At 38.6% G+C, this 17,236-nt stretch overlaps 1 protein-coding gene across 1 annotated transcript in view; it reads left to right on the forward strand.

Moving 5' to 3' along the window:
- Positions 1–1,271: 1,271 nt before the first annotated feature.
- Positions 1,272–17,236, forward strand: part of FLT1 (fms related receptor tyrosine kinase 1) — a 112,849-nt gene continuing 96,884 nt past the window's right edge. Inside the window, 1 exon segment of the mRNA XM_020997130.2 lies at positions 1,272–1,778. Within this exon segment, the coding sequence (XP_020852789.1) occupies positions 1,715–1,778 (64 nt within the window). The 5' untranslated portion in view covers positions 1,272–1,714.

Consider the following 17,236-nt stretch of genomic DNA (forward strand, 5'->3'; position numbering starts at 1 on the left):
CTAGCAAACTCTAATGAGGCTTTAAAAAAAAAAACAAAACTGAAGAGTATTTCCATAAGGTTTGGAGAAACAAGTGTTCAAAATGCTTTCTGCTCTGGGGATCACATAATTTGGGATCATTTTGGAACTGGTGTCATTGCAAATGACCTGGTGCTTTAAACCCATGAATTCAACAGAATTTAGTTATAAGAATAACAAAGGAACTCATCTTGCAAGGAAGGACCTAGGAGAATCTGTCCTTAATCAAGGTATTTGATAAAGATCAAGGATTTAGTTCTCACTGGCGTCTGTAGACAGCTCTTTGCTTTTTACAATGATAATGGCATTTTGGCTTTTTGAAAGTAGTGTTGCTGGGTTCAGCACATCTTTGAGGTCTCGAGGAGACCCAGACGCTGCCGCTGTTTTCTTGAACAGACCTCGCTCACATAGAAGGTGCCCCAACCAGTGCAATTTAGCATGTTGATCTTTTCCTAAAAAGTTGTCCAATCCCATCCAAAGCACTGGCAGTCACTTCTTGCTCCCGGTTTTATGCCTGCAGAGTACGTCACCGTGCAATAGTAGACTATTCTTAAGAATAACCTTAATTTGGTTGGAGTGGAAAAGATTGGGGCGGGGGAGTGGGAACAAAACCAATTGTTTCAATTAAAGTGTGCCAAGGATACCCAAGCGTTGTGAGGATCTATCTGAGAGGGAAGGTGGAAGGAGCTTAGCAGTCACTGCTGGGAAGCTGAAGGCTGGGAATAGGGCAGTTTGGATTTTCCAAACACAGGTGGGGGGGAAGAGTGAAGAAGAGTGATGAAGGGGGTCCCAAAAAAACAAGTTTGAATCGGGCTTCATCTTTGCCATTTCCTCTTTACAACTTTGGTCAGCACAAGGTTCCTAGTAAGTTGTAGTTAGGGGGAGGCTGTATGAAATCTCCTGCTCGGGGTGTGACCGGACTGGACCGGACGGGATGAGATGGATATGGAGGGCGGGGGAAGGAAAGACCTGTGTGCTGGCTCCTTGGGCTGGTTGAGTGTTGGGAACGCAGCCACCGAGTGCCCAACCCTCCTCCCTCTCCCCTTTTCTCCGGTCCTCTAGTCTGCTTTCCTCTCCCGGACCTCAGCGAGCAGCAGAAAGGCCGGGAAGTGGGTGCGTCGCTGCAGGTCCCAAGAGGAAAAAAGGGGTGGGTGGGGGGTGTCCTGGAGGCGGATAAAAGGGGGTGGGGGACCCCTTGACGTCACGGGAAGGAGGTGCCCAAGGGAGGAGGGAGATCGGATAGGGGAAAGGTTATAAATCGCCCCCGCCCGCTGCTCGGCTCCGAATTGATGTCCGCAGGAGGCTAAAAGGAGCGCACCCCGTGGACACTCCCTCTTTTCCTCCTTGGCCGCGGCGGAGGCGGCAGCAGCAGCAGCAGCAGCAACAGCAAAGACTGCCGCGGCTGCAGCGGCAGAGGAGAGCAGCACGCGTCCGGGAGACGCCGCAGCGGGCTCCCGGGACACTCACCAGCCGACTGGAGGCAGGCGCGGGTTTGAGGATTAAGAAGTGGATGGTTACGCTTTTCTCCGAGCCGAGCAGCCACGCTGCCTAGCGCGACAGAGAAACTTTGGGGACCAGGAACCGAAGGCGCTGGCGGAGTTGAGCCGCAGCGCAAGGGGGCCCATCCGGCTTTATTTATTGGCGTCTCTGGGAAAAGAAGGGACAGACATCTATCTGCCTCGCAGCGTCCCTTACCATGTTCAGCTGGGTGGTCACCGGGGCCGCGTTCTCCGTCCTATTGGGCTGTCTGCTTCTCACAGGTAAGAGTTCCCGGCCTGCCGCCGTCTGGCGTGCCAAGGGCAGTAAAGGAACTGAAATGAGGAAGAATAATGGGTTCCAACCCCATTTCCAAGAGAAGAGGTTGCTGGGATATATTGGGGTGGCAGGTGTGGAAATCTGAGAGACCGCGAGTAGAGAGCAGGCAGGCAGGTAGACTGGGCAGTGACGCAGGGGACGCCTTCTCCGTCTCAAAACTACTGAACTTGCTCCTTGGTCTTCTCTCCTAGTTATCTGTCGAGCTGGGAGTTGGTGCAAGTCATGAATCAAGGGTAATTGGCTCTGGGGACCTCCCGCTCTCAAGAGCTGAGTACTCAATCTCAGTGGCCCGTCTCCCACCACTCCAAACCCCGGTATCCCTGCTCCGCCTCTCTCTATTCTCCACTTGGCTTTTTTCTCAGCCCCGAGGGGAGCGCTGCAGCGTGGAGTCCAAAACAGGCATAGAGCGAGCACGTAGTACTGGGTTACGGGTTATCTCTGGATCCAGTCGAGCTAATCCAGAAATTCTCTCTGAGATAAATTAGGCTGGGTTGAAGTTGGGACCACGTATGGATCTGGACCAGCAGAGGGAAGGAAGAGTAGTTTAGTTTGCCAGACTCGTATTACCTGAGGAGACCCAAATAATTTTCCAGAATATCCAAACTTTCCGAAGACCTCAGACTTAAAATTGGATCAAAGAAGGCAAAAGATCTTCGTGGTATCTGTTAACAGAGCTGACTGGCCCCGGGAACTTTTACCGAAACTATTAGTCATGTCATCAATGAGCAGCAGCTGAGTTTCTCTTTGCAAACAGACCCCAGCGCTTGGAGACTTCAACCCGTTATCTTGGCTCAGACGGACTGGCCAGTTCTTTCCCAACTGCTGTTAAAGAGAGCGATTCAATTCTCATCCTAGTCAGAAACGAAAAGTCCCTTGCAAACGTGGTTACTCTTCAGTATTACAGGCCCAGCCTCTTAGATTTTTCACTGAACTAGGAGACATATGCTTGCTTTAATATTTCAGAGATCCCATACCAGTGCAACCCAGCAATACCTTAGCAAACTGTATTTGCCAAAGGGAAAAATGAAATTATCTCTTGGTAGCCGAGCGATTGATGATGACATTCTCCAAATTTAAGTAGGCTGGTCCTTGGCGGACAGTCTGTCCCCAACTATACTCAGTCTTCTTCAGCTTGGATGAATTTATATTCCAGCACTTATATTCTGCCGGCATAGACTTCAAGAATCCCAGGGTCACCTCTCATTGTGTCTTTTTAGGCAAGAGGAATAGAAGTAGGATTTTAGTGGCGGAAGGAATGAATAGGATTCAGTAAATGGGCAGACACCTTCTTAGAAATTAGATGGACAAGATGGAAATCAAATGCATCTCCAAAGTCAGTACTTCTAAGGAATTAAAGAAGTCAGGTGGCCAGACAACTTGGTCAAGAATGTAAATGACAGTTAATGCAATGAATGAAAAGTTCCAAGCTCTCAAGAAAGGTTAAAACAGGTTTGGGGTCTTTGTGCTTTATTTTTCTCTTTCCATCATCTAAATGATGAAGGGATTCTCTGGCTTCTTGGGGAAGGTAAGGGGCTCACCTCTAAGAGAGTCCTTTGCTTGGCAAGAAGAAATGGTAAAAATCAACATGAAACTTCATAGGGAGAGATGTCAATACAGCAAAAGAGAGGCAGGGGAAATGCTCATTCACCTTAGACCCAGCTAGAAGGCAGTAACAGTTGAATATTCTCAGTGGGAAGACCAATTAGACTGTCAGATCTGAGTAACAAACAATAATTCCAATTAGACTGGTTAAACTATTAAACTTGGAGCCAGGAATGGTTTGTAGGGTCTAAAAGTGCCGTAAGGTTGGAGACATTCCCAAAATAACTGTAGTAAATTGAACATTCTGTTTTCACTCCTAGCAACATTTTTTTTTCTTTTCAAAAAGTTGTCTGTTACATGGACATCATTTGCACTCATTAATTAATCACTTAGAAGGAGTTGATCTTTATGATTTGTATAGATGCTGGGAAGCATCCCCTTTTAAATTTCACTAGTTTGACTTTAGGTAGCCACAAATATTGCTTCGTTTTCATGTCTTTAAAAAATAAGATTCAGTGAGAAGTATTTGGAACAAAAGGTTGTGGTGGTGAGGGGCTATGTTATTTCTTACTTTTAGAAACTTTTGCCATCTAACCTCTGGTCATCATACCTGGTACAGCATGCTCCAAAGTTTCTCTAGTTGGCTTTGCATCTTATGGTATAAATATCAGCCTTGATTTCTCATTATCTTCTTCTAATACACTGGAAAACAACAAAAATTAGAAAAGAATAGAATACCTCTAATAAAAGAATAGAAAATCTCTAAAATCCTAGTATATTGCAACCTTGTACACAAACAAGTCTTTTTTGATGTTTTTTTCTTTTAAAAAATTAGAACTTTTCTGTCTGTCTGTCTGTCTTTCTTTTTTTCTTTCTATAAGCTAAATGTTTATTTCCTAACCTTTCAGATACTACACCTGGTAACTAAATATGGAAATATTTTATTTTTATCTTAAAGTTAACCTTTTATCATTTTTAAGAAGAAAGGTCCTTGAGATGTTTATAGATTTAAGACTATGTATTTAGTTGATACTGAATGTCAGATACTACTAGCATTGAGAACTAGGTGAAATCAATGTGGGAAACTATAATGAATGTTCAAGTAAATTAAATGCTGGATTAAAATGAACCATGATTTCCCAAATTGGAAGAGTTGGAATAATTTTTGCTTAAATAAATTTTAAGGTAGGAGTAATTTTTGCTCTGTTTTGTATGTTTGCTGTCATTTACTGTCCCTTATACTCACGGCAGCAAAAAGGAGATTCCTAAAATTTGAGTTGAACTCCAAAAACTGCGCTCAACAGTTCAGTATCTTGTAACTTACATTCTTTACAGGTGTTTCATAAAGGCATCTCTCTCCTAGAAGTTTATTTATGCTTTAACTAATGCATTTCACAATGTCATTAATCCATCCCCAAAAAAGAAAGCCCTGGGAAATGTATTTAAATGCCCTGTTCTTATTAATTGCTCATTTGAGATCTATATTTTAAGACTTGTGTCTGATACCATTAATCTATAAGTCATGCTTATCCTGCCTTGCTGTACAGAATGTGGGCAGATCTTACTCTGTGCTTCACTTTTGTGATGATTCCAAATAATTGCCATGCAAAAGTGACTGCAACTTTTATTGTTATAAAGTCTAATATTAATAATAGCAGTCAAATTTCTCCTCTAGCATGTAGAAAAGTAGCATTTTCCTAAGTATAGACTCATTCGGTGTCTGTCTGCCTTTCTCTTTCTGTATGTGCTTCAACTTGGGGGAGGAGAAGGGAGTGTAATATCATGATAGTTCACATATTTGATCTGGAAATAACTTTCTAGTTAGAGTTTCTTCAGAGTGGGGTGGGGGACTGAGCCTCTAATGCCAAGTTTAGCCTACATTGTATGGCTTATCTTATTTTTAAAAAGAAAGTACTTTGTTCTACCTTACAGTAGTAAGGAAACTGTCAAGACATGACTTCATTTATTTTGGGGACACTATTATGAGTGTTGAAAACGACATGTTGGAAAAATGCTTTTTAAATGAACTAAGAAAAGGCTAAATCAATGTCATCAAGGAAAAGCATTCTAAAGCACTGTTACCTAAAAACCGATTTTTTTTATCCATTTTTATTGTTTACTTTGGTTTGGACATTTTATATTTGAAAAAGTAAAATTTTAATCCTAAGGGTTAATATAGCATATGGCAAAGTAAATTGTTCACATTGATATGCTTTGTACGTATATGGAATGAGGATAGAGATGGATAGAAAATGACTCTTGGTCATGGAATTCAAAATGTAATTCAATAATATTAATGAAAAATACCCATGTTGTTTGAATATTTCTTAAAATTGTGGTTTTTCAGTGCATTTGTCATTAGAAGATCAACTAAGATTCAATCGGATTTTTAATTTCAATTTAGAAAAAATATTCATGACTACTGGATATTTTTTGATACTCTGAGTGTGGTTTAGATGCTTCAAAGGACAGAATAATCTGTTCAGTGGTTATAATGTTTTGGGGAAGGCTGTGTGGGAAGGACAATATATCATGCCTGCTGCTTTCCAGAACAATTGTTCACTCCTCACACTCTTGGGTGGCTTGGAAACTGCAAGCTGCTGATGATTAAATTACTGGATTTTATGCCAGGCTGAGAGAGTGAAAGGAAATAAGAGGGATGGGGTAATTGAGGAAGGACTTGAAAGGAAGGGCTCTGGCTCAGCTTGTGGGACTGCAGTGGGGTTTCATTAAGGAAATGGTTCCATTGAGTCTGCTAGAGATAGTGGGTTAGATTTCCTGCATCACAACTGGGAGCAGGAAGAGGGGATACAGCAAGACTGCCTGGGGCTTTCCCACTGGGTTTAGGAAACCTGACAACCTAAAGGCCATTTCTTCTCACAGAGCCATCTCCTCTGTTGCCACAGTGGATGCTAAAGTTCCCCCATAGATCTGGGCATTTTTCTTCCAGGAAAAGTAAGACTTTATGAAGTAGTAAGAATTCCTAACTTGTAGTTACTTAACACATATAGAAAAGTATGGTCGGGGATAAACATTTTTAGGGTGAAACATTTTTAGGGCATTTATAGTGGAAAGAACACCGGATTCGGAGATACGAGACCTGGATTCAAATTCCAGCTTTGTTATTTTAATCTCTCTGTGCCTCAGTTCCCTGACGTGTAAAATGAGAAAGGACAGAAGAGGTTTGAATTAGGGTCCCTTCCAGCTCTAAAAATATAATCCTTTTGAATAGCTTTGGTTGTCATAAGAATGCTATGATTGTCACAGAAGAAAGTACTGTCCCTAGTTTCCAAGGGCCAAAAATAAGATGAGCCCTCCATTAAGCTCACTTTTTGATTCCTCCATTGCTGTTGGGACCTTTAGAACACGTAGTTTCAATGAAGGAATTTTTTGCCAACCAGAGTTTTAGAGGTAGGCTGTCATCTTCCTAAGAGAACACTGCTCATGCAAAGAAAATATAATCATGGAATCCTAAAACCTGGAAAGAAAGATTCTTAGATATCCAAAAGCCTTAATTTATAGCTGAAAGTTGATGCCCAGAGAGGCTGTGACTTACCCAAGCTGACACAGTTAAGAAAGAACCTTTGAATGACAGCTCTTGTTTAAATGTCTTATTAACAACTTTTAAAAAAAGACCAACTGATTCAGGAAAATAACAATTAGCATTTCTACAAGAAATCAATATGTAAGACAACAGGCATGGTGAAAGAGTTTCTTATGAATAATAATCTCAATATCAGGGCACCTCTGCCTTCAGCATGTAGGGAGCTAGATGGCAAAGTGGATAGAATGCTAGGCCTGTAGTCAGGAAGACTCATCTTCCTGAGTTCAGATTTGGCCTCAGACACTTTCCAGCTGTGTGATGCTGGACAAGTCAATTAACCCTGATTGCCTCAGTTCCTCATCTCTAAAATAATCAGGAGAAGGAAATGGCAAACCACTGCCAAGAAAACCCCAAATGGGGTCACGGAGAGTCAGACGTGACTGAAGAATGACTCAATAACAAAAGCTTTAGGCACCTTGTGCCAACTAACTTCTTGAGTAGACAGGGGTAGATCATAAAACAATCCTATTTCCCAATGCTGACAGTAGGAACCCAAAGTTGAAAGGGTGGCCAGCTCTATGCTTTCTCCAGGATTGTGCCATGGGATCTCTGATCGGGAATCTCCTCTTTAGAAACTTATTCAGAAAGAACTAAATTATGTCCCCTTAGCTTTTCTAAGGAGAAAGGAGTAGGTAAATAAAAGAGGGTAGAGTTGAACTAGCTTTTCCTTTACTTACATTACAGCCCTGAACTTTGCTACTAGCAAGGAATGGGGAAGCCATTGACCCTTTTCTTTCCTAAGGCTGTACTGAAGAAGTGCTCTATTGCATATAATAGGTGCTACCTATGTCTCTGGTAAATCAGTTTAGCAGGTGGGATAATGATCATCACAAAATCCTAGAAACTGGAGGCTAGTGTAGATCCACTAAGTCAGAGAGATAACATGGCTTAGCAGAAAGAGTAATAGATTTGGATTTGAAAGACCTGAATTCTAATTCCAAGCTCTGAGTCTTACTCCATGGGTGACTTTTCTAGAAGAAAAAAAAAAGGGGACCCTTAACCTCATTTGTAAAATTATAGAGGTGGAAAACAATCAAAACTAAATGCAATGAAATTTTAATGGGCAACCTCGACCCCAGTGGAGAAATATGAGAATGCACTTCCCTTCTCTACTTTGCAGAGAAGCAATATGGGTATGGAATATTGCATAGAATGTCAGATTCAGTTGGTATTTTTTTGTTTTGTTTTTTTGGCAAGGCAATTGGGGTTAAGTGACTTGCCCAGGGTCACGAAGCTAAGTGTCAAGTGTCTGGTCTGAGGCTAGATTTGAACTCAGGTCCTCCTGACTCCAGGGTTAGTGCTCTATCCACTTCGCCACCTAGCTGCCCCTCAGTTGATGTTTTTGTTAGTTTTCTTGAACTGTTTTTCCTCTTTTATTCTTCATTATGGGTTGTACTTTTACTCATCCCAAGATTTCCATAACAATAAATGCTCATCTTTTTAATACAAACATTTTACTAATTTTGCTGTGAGGCAGCAAGACTTGGAACAACACTGCCTCTGAAGATCTCAAGATGAGCATGGGAAGGTATGTAGCAGGTGTGAACAGGCCACAGACTAAAGCCGAAGAGGAATTTCTGAAGAACAAGAATAATGGATACTATCAATGAATTTTTTGACAGACAGAAAAGATGAATTTTTATGTCGTAAGAGTGAGGAATGGAAAGCCAGAATGCTCTACTGGGACCCTCAAGATGTTGGGAGAAGGTCCTCAGCACAATGAGGGAGACCTTGTAGAAAACTTTTGGGAGGACATTGAACAGGAGGGGCAGACATGGACAGGTTGCAATCTGTATCATTGGAGTGAATTCCTGAACTGAAGCTATCAGAGATCTGTTTCAATATTTTGGTTTGCTTTGTTATAAGGTTGGTCTTTCTGGCAGGATTAGGTAAGAGGGATATATTGGGAAATGTAAATGATAAAAAAAAGATATTAATAATTTTTAAAAGATGATAGTGTTAGGCTAGGTAATCTTGAAGGTACCCTTCAGATTTACATTTTTAGTATTTACATAGCCCTCTGGCCATCTCTCACATAACTTGACTTGGTTGCCTAAAGAGGGTGAGAAGGACAATGTGAGACAAAAATTCTAAACAGAGTATTCAAGCCATGGGCTTTGAAATAACTCATACTTCCTTCCATCAGGTTCCTTTTCAGAATCCTGTTTCCTCTTCTTTAAGGAGTTTTCAGATCTTAGGAGCCCCTAAGGATCCATAGTTCTTTGCAGCTGTTCATTAATGGGGCAAGAGCAGGAGCTGGTGAAGGAGGATCTTGAGACTTTTCTGACCCTGAATGCAGGTGGTAACTCTGTGAATCAGCAGACTACTAAAATACATCTCCAAGGAAGAGAAAGGGAGGAAATGTGTATCAAGGAGATCTTGAATGAGGAAGAGACAGTGGAATGCATTCGGAGAGAAAAGCAGAGAAGGAAGGTGAAACAATGGCCTGCTTTTCACTAAGGATTCTTAACCTGAAGTCCATTAACATGGGATAGATAGCTAGTTGGATATAGATAGATACAGACATACACATTTGTATGTGTATATATGTACGTATATTTATATTTATGTGTATTTATATATCTATATGTGTATATGTACACATACATACATATATGTCCATAACTGTATTTGAATATAATTGGTTTCCCTTATAATCCTATGTATTTTACACATTTAAGAATATTATTCTGAGATGGGGTCCATAAACTTCACCTTAAAGGTAACCTACTACACAAAAAAGGTTAAGAACCCTTGTTCTAGGCAAAATGGGAATTTTTATTCTGATTGGAAGCTTTACTGTTTCCCAAAATGAAAGAGGTAAGTGTATTTAAGCACTAAAAAGATGTCTCTTTTCAGCATAGGATAGCAATAGGCTTCCATTCCATTTTGTGATTGATGACAACAGATATCATCGTCATCATTGTAATCATCAAAAATAAATCTTTGCTTAGCACCAATCTTCCCATGGGTATGGTCTTACTTCAAAAATTTCTTTTATTACATGTGAACTTTAGAAAAGACTAAATTGGTATCTAACTTCTAACCTGCTTTTTCTGCCATTTGCAATGGGGTACTTTTCAAAACTAAAACATGGTCACATTTATTAGAATTCATGGAAGATACGTAATATGCTACCTGTAAAGCAGTTTCATCCTATGTCTCTAAGAAACATCTAGAGAATAAAATTCTCTTTGTTGTAGTGTTAAATGGACCACTTGCATGGAGGAGATTATCTGGAATTGGAAATATTAATACTCTTTAATTTTTTTCAGCTATTTTCTTTTTTCTAAATTGACAGAGTAATTATAACTGTACATGAACAGTTGGAAAGAGAGGGATATATTTGAGAGGATTACAAACAAACAAATTCATCCACGATGAATTTTATTGTTTTCTACTTGGGAGATGTGGTTAACTCTTTTTCCCAACTAAAGGCTCACACTGGATCAGATTTTTTTGTTCTTTATAATTCTTTGGAAACTTCTATAGTTTAATAGACTATCCATTGGGAATTTTAATTTAATTAGAAATTAGGAAAACTATGTGGGGATTTAAAGTTTGTGTCAGCCGTATCTGAGTTTTAAGTCATGAATCAAGTCACAACTTGATTGAATCTGAAAATTACTTTGTTTAGATACCTAATTGTCTCATATATCCCTAAAGCCTTAGATGAAAAAGATCCTATGCAAAATGTCTGACATATAAGGGAATATTTAAAAAGCTTTGAAAATTTCAGGATATAGTAAATACAGATGGCAGCATTTAGGAGGGATATTACCTTTTTGTAGGCTAGTCTGAAATTCAATTAATCTATATCTACTTACAAATTATTCTAGGGGTGAATTGCTAGGACTCAAGATGAAAAGATTTTTTGTTTATTTGTTTTCAGTTTTTTGTTTTTAATATGCATTTCCTCTTCAATTTAAAATGATATACTGGTGGGACTGAATCAGTTAGTAGCTTTAGTTAACAATGTGAATTAATAGCCTAAGTATAACCTTAGTAGGAGAGATTTCTCTTAAGAAATAGCTTTGATTAAATTATTTTAGAATACTGTATATCCCTACTGTAATTTCACATTGATAAAAATATAGCATATTGAACCTAATCTTCTTGGGGTGGTTTCTAAAAGGCCAATTCAAGCATATAGCTGTTCTATTACTAATCCCTTTAATATTTTCCCTTGAGAGAATCTTAAATATTTAACACTTTTTAGTCTGCCATATATAGATTTCTGGTATGGCAGTCATCTGATGTCCTATTTTTTCTCTTGTGTGAAATTCACTCTGGCTAATATAAATTGGCCAAGAACTGATAACTGACTAATTTTCATTTAGTTTAGAAGAAAAAATCTTAGTGTGTTCCCTCAAGTTTCACTTCTGTGTTGCTTGGCAAATCCACTGCCTACTTACACCTCACTGGTTCCCTATAAAACGTGAATAGTGTAGAATGTGCTGAGCCTTTAGAGTTTAGAAGGACTCTGGGGTCTCAGGGATTCTTGTGAGGGATATTAGAGCCCCACCTTGATCCTAGAATAACTTTATAAGAATCAATACTTATAGAGAAGGGGAGATACCCAGGAGGAGCCTGGGTGGCAGCAATAAACCCCAGGATGTACCTTCTTTTCTCCTTTAGGTTTCCCACTGGGCACTCTTCACCACGGGCAATCTTGGCCCTGTTCTGCTGAACCGTTAACTCGATGCTAGGCACAGAGCAAAATATTAGTCTGTGAGTCATAGAATTTAGAGCTAGAAGGGACTTTGGGGATCATGAAGTCCAAACCCCTCATTTTACAGATGTGGAACCTGAAGCTCAGAGAAGTTGATTTGCCCAGGTACACAGTGACAGAGCTGAGAGTTGAACTCAGACCCTTCTGAATCAAAATCAATCATTCTTTCTGTTATACTGCACTGCCTCTGACTCTTCAGCAGCTAAATCTTTTCTACTACCACTAATTCTAATGAAAATACTTATTTGAAAATTAGTACATCAAATGTATAAAATAGTGATGGGTCAATATTTTACTGATATTCAATCTGATGAGATGCAGCATGGCATAGTCCTAGAGAGCTGGTCTTGTCAGGAAGACCTGGGTTCAAAACCTGCCTCTGTCATTGTGATAATAAAATGCCACAGGCAACTGAAACTCTAGTTGTAGAATGGTTATTGCTCTCCATTGGCAGAGGGAGCTTTTGTCCAGGGCATTCCCTATTGTGATTAAATCACATCTAGGCCAAAAAATAAGGCCAATCTGATAGGAATTACTGATGGCTAGTTTTGATTCTGACATTTATTAACAGCTATGACAAATTACAACTTTTCCAGTCTCATAAAATGGTGATAATAACTGGCTGGCACTGCCCACCTCAAAGGATAATGATGAGGAAAGTGCTTCATGAATCTTAAAACATCATATCAAAGGGTCTGACATATTTATTCATTCTTGTTCCTGAAACAGTGCCCTCAAGGTAGCCTAGAGCCTTCACAAGGTGCTAGAGTCTGGATGAAGTTCACAACTAGCCATTCTCTTCTTGGCTAAGAAGTGATGATTGAAGAAGGTGGGGGCAAAGAGTGGGTAAAGGCAGGGAGGAAGTGGGCAGAGGAGAGATGGGAACAGTCTTCTAAAAGATAACTCATCTGGTAACAAGGTTTTGTGTCCTTTCTCTAATTCTTTTATTCAATTCTTCACCAGAAGTCTGAATTGCCCACCTCTACCTCCATCTTCCATGATGTTTCTACACAAAAGCACAAAATAACTAGGGTCAGGTATCCAGGAGGCTTAGGAAGGTTGGGTTTTTTGCTTACTTTGGGTTTTTCCCTCCCAGAGGTAACTGAAAGTGAATGATATGAGTATGCCCGGGAGTGCTTTTCTCTTTATAAGTAGCTTGTAAACCAAAAGGTTTGAGTAGAAGAAAAAACTAACGTAGCTTTTTTCTTATTTTAAAGCGTAGAGATGAAAGGAAAGAAATCTCAGAAAATCAGGAGGAGTTATTAGGCAGGTATAAAAGAAAAAAATAAGATAAAGGCAAAAATGTTGAAAAAGGCATGGAAAAGGAGAATAAAGAATTTAAAGCCATGAGCAGATAGATGAAGGAGTAGAAGGAAATCTAAAGTTCTAGAGAGAAAAAGGAAAGAAAATGAAGGGCAAAAGAAAGGGATTGTGGACCATTAGAGAACATGGTAGAAAGCAGAAGCAAGAGCTGGTTGGGAACAAGGAAAAGTAGCCAAAAAAGGTAAATAAGAGACAAGAGTTCTATGAAGTTATGTTTGCTTTAACGGCCATATTTTGGAGCAGATCTTAATCCATTTCTAATTAATCATTTTATGGTGTTTTATAGTTTCTGAAAATCTTCTTTCCTAAACAGGATAATTGAAGTTGATAAGAAAAAATGTTAAAAGTTCAGACCAAAGGCACTGAATAGGTTAATTGTTTGGGAGTATTCATACTTCCAGGCTATTAATGATTTCAAATGGTCTTAGACATTTTTTTTAGGAAAGACCTATCATTATATGATAAAATATACTGACTACAATAATTAAGCATATCACTCTTCTAGAAAATAGCATTTATGATGGAAATATAATTCCTCCAATGGATATAAGCAGAAGAATGCTTGTAAAATTTTAGAAAGGCGCCTCAATTAAAATATTTACTACTCAAGGGAGCCTAGAGAACGTATTAAAATCATAGGAATCTAATATGGAGAAGACCTGTTTGGTCAACAGGCATATTCCTCTGCTTAAGGAGGATTATTATATTATGTGCAAGGAAAATCAATTGCATTTCAGCCTGTTAAGTTTAGAACAAAATTTAATTTGACAATAGAAAATACAATGGTCCAGTAGTGTTTAATGAGCCTTAAAATGTATGCAAACACAGCATTCAGGAAAGGATTGCCTGTGATGGATAGCTTTATTGCTGAGTGTTGGCAACCTAAAGCCCAAAGGTCAGAGGCTTTGAATATGTTATTTGTGGCAAAGATAGTCAGGTCTTTCTTAATTTACCTTCATTAGTATCTGGATTAAAGACATCTCCAATGGATAGGCTCAAGTGCTGCAGAAAGATCTCTTCTTGGTAGATTTAACAAATAAATAAAGGAGAAAGAACAAATGAAAAACAAGAACTTTATGATTCTCAGGTACCTAGTAAAGATCTCTAATATGACTTCTTTTCTAAAACCAAAATAAAACCTCATCTTGGCATTATGGGATAGCTTATTTAAAAAAAAACTTTTAACTGAAGAATTAGGTGAGAACTAAGATGTGAAATGGCAAAGATAAAACTTTCTTCTCCACCACACATGGATGGTAGTAGTGCCAATGTATTTCATGCGCGCGCGCACACACACGCACACACACACACACACACATATATATGTGTGTGTGTGTGTGTATATATGTGTATATATATATGTGTGTGTATATATATGTATATGTGTATATATATCTATATATAATATAGATATATATATCTCACCACTATTTTGTATTTAGAATGTGTTAAACAGTTGTGAAGAAATTTTTTTGCTAGTTACTAAAAAGCATCACAGCCCAGGAAGAAAAAACTGAGGCAAAGAAATTTTAAGTGAAGATTAAAGATTGGCTAAGGGACCAAGCTGATAAGGCTTGGATTAGAATTCAGGTTTTTCAGTCCCAGCACCATACTTTCTGAATAGGTCCACTGGGGAAAGAAAGCACTAATGAGATATTTTCCTTTCCTTCATTCTATTTTCCTTCCCAAGGGAGCCCATGAGGGATGTATAAAACGTATTCATAAAGTTTCATGAGTGTGCTATCACTTTTCACAAAGAAGGGAATAGCACCATGAAAACATTGTGAGAAAGAAAACAGGGGCAATGATAGTGTCCTGACCAAGCCCTGTCCTTATAATGAATGCTCTAAGATTTGCTGCATAGGGTTAAAACCCTGAGACTGATAACCTTTGCCCAGAAAACATTCATACTCTAACATGTATTAAAACACAAAATTACATCAGGAAAACACTTGATAGAGTTCCCGTGACAGAACCAAAATTTGTCATTCTAAGTAATCTAGGAATTTAAAATCTAATAACAAAGCAGTCAAACTATTTTATCTGTACTATATCTCAATAATAAATACATTCATATGGTACCTTACAGTTTCTAAGGTGCTCTCACATAAATATTCTCGTTAGATATTCAAATGAGGAGCCTCAAATGAATGCTTTAGGCAGTCAGGACAGTTATTATCATCCTCATTTTTCCAGATAAGGAAATCAAGGCTTAGACAGATTAGGTGATTAGCCTGAAGTCATAGGACTTGGGAGTGGTGGAACCAGGACCAAGGCCAGGAGGTTTCTGACTCCTAATGCAATGTTCTTTCTGACCAAGCTGCTTCTGACTTACTGACTGATTTATAAGTGGCTAACTCAGATATTGAAAGAGAGATAAGGACTAGAAAAGAGATTCTTAACTGGGTCCTATGGGACCACTTCCTCAGGGGTCCATAGATAGATTTCAAGGAGTTCATGAACTTAAGTGGGAAAAAAAATTACATCTTTACTTGAATATAGTTAGATTCTTTTGTAATGCTATACATTTTATTTTGTAATTTAAAATATTCTTCTGAGAAGGGATTCATAGCCTTCATCAGACTGCCAAATGAGTCTATTATGACATGCAAAAAAAGGGGTTAACAACCCCTGCACTAGAAAAATTGATTCATTTTTTGAAAAATACACTTTGAGTAAGTCATGTATATAACTCCCAAATGCTGTATATACAACTTTGCCACTCTCTAGATATTGATATTTAAGGGATTCATAGCCTTCATCAGACTGCCAAATGAGTCTATTATGACATGCAAAAAAAGGGGTTAACAACCCCTGCACTAGAAAAATTGATTCATTTTTTGAAAAATACACTTTGAGTAAGTCATGTATATAACTCCCAAATGCTGTATATACAACTTTGCCACTCTCTAGATATTGATATTTACTGAAATGTTATCTTTGTTTTATGAGGCAGCCAGTTTTCAGGTTTTCTTGTAACAGAGTTCAATAGACATGAATAAAGCATAACTTGAAAATGATTCATGCATCCATTTGAATAACAGTATAATACGATTGGCAGTTATCAGTCAGATTCTCACACAGTGGGAAATGGCACTTCAGTACAGCAATATTAACAGTTTTAATATACTGGCCAATATTACTAATTTTTCCTAATTAACAGAGAAAGTACAGAATTAGCTCCTCTAGAGACAAAGCTTCCTTTAAGAATTTTCATGGGAGTAATGATCACTTTTTGCTCATCTCCTTATAAATAACTAGCTGAAGAGTATGCCAGATTTCTGCACTAAACACTTTGTAAATTGTATTTTGCATGTCCTGTCAATCAGTTCTTTGACTGTCAGGCAAGTCAAATGACTTGGAATATTGTATGGTAAAGTGAAATGATATGTTATTAAACAGTTCTGAGGAGGGTGTTATTTCTTTTTATCTCTCCAATAAAGAGGTCTGGGGTATTAGGAGTAGGACATTTTTAGGGGAAGGTAACAACACCTTGTCGGCAGGAGATTTCTCACTGACCAACCTTAATTAACTGAGGTTGTCACCGGAAAAGAAGCTGCACATGGGTGTAGGTCATTGTAAGGGTAGGCTCCTTAAGGTTGCCTGGTGACAGGCATAATGATAAATGAATGTGCCCTGTTAAACTATGACCCCTTGGAGAAGCTAGTGTCAAGTAAAATGCAGCATAGAGAGGCCCCCTGAAGATGTAGTCCTCTTATAAATATTGACAGTAGGAATTTCTCTGTTGTCTTATTTTTCCTGGTAACTATTCAGACTATATAGAAATTTCCTTTAAATTACTTTTGTAAAGTTAAAGAAAAATGAATTAAGGTAATGACCCAATAAATGCATGTCATATAAAAGTTTTAGCTTTTTCCATGCAGAGTTCCTTGTGATGTTGAGACAGTCCTCTGTTCTTGGTACTACGCACTTTGAATGCTATCGTAGGTTCCACGTTTGGCTTTTGTTGAATGTAATCGAAAATCTGAGGTTTATTTCCAGTCATTTAAAAATAATAAAATTACAATGGAATTATTGAAATATTTTGTGGTTAAGTGCTCATGGTTAATTGCTGGTTAGAAATACTTTAAGAAGTGAGTGACTTCTAAATTCTCAAGTCTGAATTCTGCACAATAGTTGCTGAAATCCCTTTAATATGTTTAGAACTGGTAGTATATTCTGGATATAATGATCTTGGGACT

Source organism: Phascolarctos cinereus, unplaced genomic scaffold, assembly GCF_003287225.1.
Source record: "Phascolarctos cinereus isolate Bilbo 61053 unplaced genomic scaffold, phaCin_HiC Scaffold_726;HRSCAF=1367, whole genome shotgun sequence".
In the NCBI taxonomy this organism is placed as follows: domain Eukaryota; kingdom Metazoa; phylum Chordata; class Mammalia; order Diprotodontia; family Phascolarctidae; genus Phascolarctos; species Phascolarctos cinereus.